This window comes from Guillardia theta, assembly GCF_000315625.1.
Source record: "Guillardia theta CCMP2712 unplaced genomic scaffold GUITHscaffold_13, whole genome shotgun sequence".
In the NCBI taxonomy this organism is placed as follows: domain Eukaryota; class Cryptophyceae; order Pyrenomonadales; family Geminigeraceae; genus Guillardia; species Guillardia theta.
In genome coordinates this window covers 247042-248968 of record NW_005434661.1, presented here as the reverse complement: position 1 = coordinate 248968, position 1927 = coordinate 247042, and the positions used below count along the sequence as shown (strand labels likewise).

The 1927-nt window shown below is 53.3% G+C and overlaps 1 protein-coding gene across 1 annotated transcript in view; it reads left to right on the top strand.

Annotated features, from left to right (window-relative positions):
• GUITHDRAFT_103354 (hypothetical protein) overlaps positions 1-1927 on the top strand; it is a gene marked incomplete at both ends in the record, with an annotated part of 5718 nt that overhangs the window by 2778 nt on the left and 1013 nt on the right. Inside the window, 7 exons of the mRNA XM_005837685.1 lie at positions 43-94; positions 588-641; positions 876-894; positions 1065-1131; positions 1194-1236; positions 1462-1506; positions 1554-1616. Coding sequence (XP_005837742.1) covers positions 43-94; positions 588-641; positions 876-894; positions 1065-1131; positions 1194-1236; positions 1462-1506; positions 1554-1616 — 343 coding nt within the window. The remainder of the gene's footprint in view (positions 1-42; positions 95-587; positions 642-875; positions 895-1064; positions 1132-1193; positions 1237-1461; positions 1507-1553; positions 1617-1927) is intronic.

Sequence of the window (1927 nt, the reverse complement as noted above, 5' to 3'; positions counted from 1 at the left end):
GAGGGAGGAAGGACAGCAAGTGAGGCTGACCGAGACTGTCAGGATCATGCAGGAGAATCAGTTCAAGACCTATCACCATCATGAAGCTCAGGAGGTTGCCTCCTCGCTCCCCTCCTCCACCTCCACCACCACCACCACCTCCTCCTCCTCCTCCTCCTCCTCCTCCTCCTCCTCCTCCTCCTCCTCCTCCTCCTCCTCCCCCTCCCCCTCCTCCTCCTCATCCTCATCCTCGTGTCCTGTTTCTCCTAACACATGACCAACTAGCCTTTTCTCTGCTCTTCCACTCTTCTCTCCTCGCCTCTCTTGCTCCTCCTCCTCTCCTTACCATCCGCTTCATTTTTCCACTCCTCTCACCAGCCCCTTGCAGGATCCTTCCATACCCATTACCGACACAGCCGCAGTGAAGGAGTCACGAGAGGAGACAACGGGGGCATATGCCGACATTGAGGAGGGAGGAGGAGGAGGAGGAGGAGGAGGAGCAGCAGCAGCAGCAGCAGAAGCAGAAGCAGCAGCAGAAGCAAAGTTGAGTGCAGCAAAGGTGGCGGGCATGATTGCATTGAATCTGATCCCTGAAGTGGTGGACGCAGAAGAGAAAGAAGCAGGGGGATGAACGACTGATGAATGCAGCAGAGCTTGTCAAGGTTGATCTTCTTCCTCCCCTTATCTGCTGCCCTCTCCTTTTTCATTTCTCCTCTCCTCTCTCCTCTTTTCTCCTCTCCTCTCCTCTCCTCTCCTCTCCTCTCCTCTCCTCTCCTCACCCATCCTCTCTCCTCCCCTCTCCTCCCGTACGCTTTTCTCATTTCGATTCTTTCCTCGCTCCTCCAACTCTTCGTCCTGCCACTTTTCACACATGACTTGCCTGACATCTCATGCAGTCAGCTCTCATCACTGTCGGTAAATTCCTGCCATCCATCACTTGCTCTTCCACCTCAACCTCCTTCTCCTGCTCGTTGCTCCCCTCTGTTATCTCCACTCCTCTTCCTCCTCCTCTGCTTCCCCCCTCAAACCTCCCTCCTCTTGAATTTTCGTCGTCGTCCTACATAGTTTTGACGCGTCAACGTCAGAGGAAACTCAGTTCCTCCAGAGGGTCTTCAACTTCGTCGACAAGGATGGTGACGGAACCTTGCAAAGGTACCGCAGTCAGAGAAAAAAACGTCAAAGAGCCGCGCTGATGACTAAGTTTGCAATCAAAGGGATGAAGTCATTGAGATGCTTTTATACCTCGGAGAACGCAAGGTCAGCAAACAAGTCGTAGATGTTCTCCTGCTTGTTTGCTTTTGAATCTTCTTCCACCACTTACAGCCTACCATCCACACCGCCAGCCTCCTCCTCTCTTCCTTTTCCTCGTCCTCTTCTCCTCCCCACCCAACCTATTCCTCCCCCACCGTCCTCCCTCCTGCTCTTCCATCCCTTGCTTCTACTGTCAGATACTCTGCTCGTCGTAGCTGACGATCACTGCAGGAGAACGTGCAGGCCGGGAACGAGGACCTGGAGCTGCTGTTCGATGTGCGTGTATCGTCGCATCCTGGGAGTGCCTGACAGCAGGGCGGCAGAAGCTGAACCTCTCAAGAGACGGAGGTCTAAGTTTCGAGACTTTCATCGATTGGTGGGCCAAGGTAACATGTGTGTATGCCGATGTATCCTAGAGGAGACGTATGTGTATCCCCGATGAGCATTCATTCCTCTCTTTCCTCCGTCCTAGTCTCGAACAACTTTCTTTGTACCTCTTTGCTCATCTGCTCCTCGACTTCTTGATCTCAAAAGATTCTTCCCAAGATGCTTTCTTGTCTTGACCTTGACACTTTTCCACCCTCTGACTTCAATTCATCTACTACTCCACACCTTTCTTCGTCTTCCTCCTCCTCCTCCTCCTCCTCCTCCTCCTCCTCCTCCTCCTCCCCGTCCTCCTCCTCCTTCTCTCCTCCTC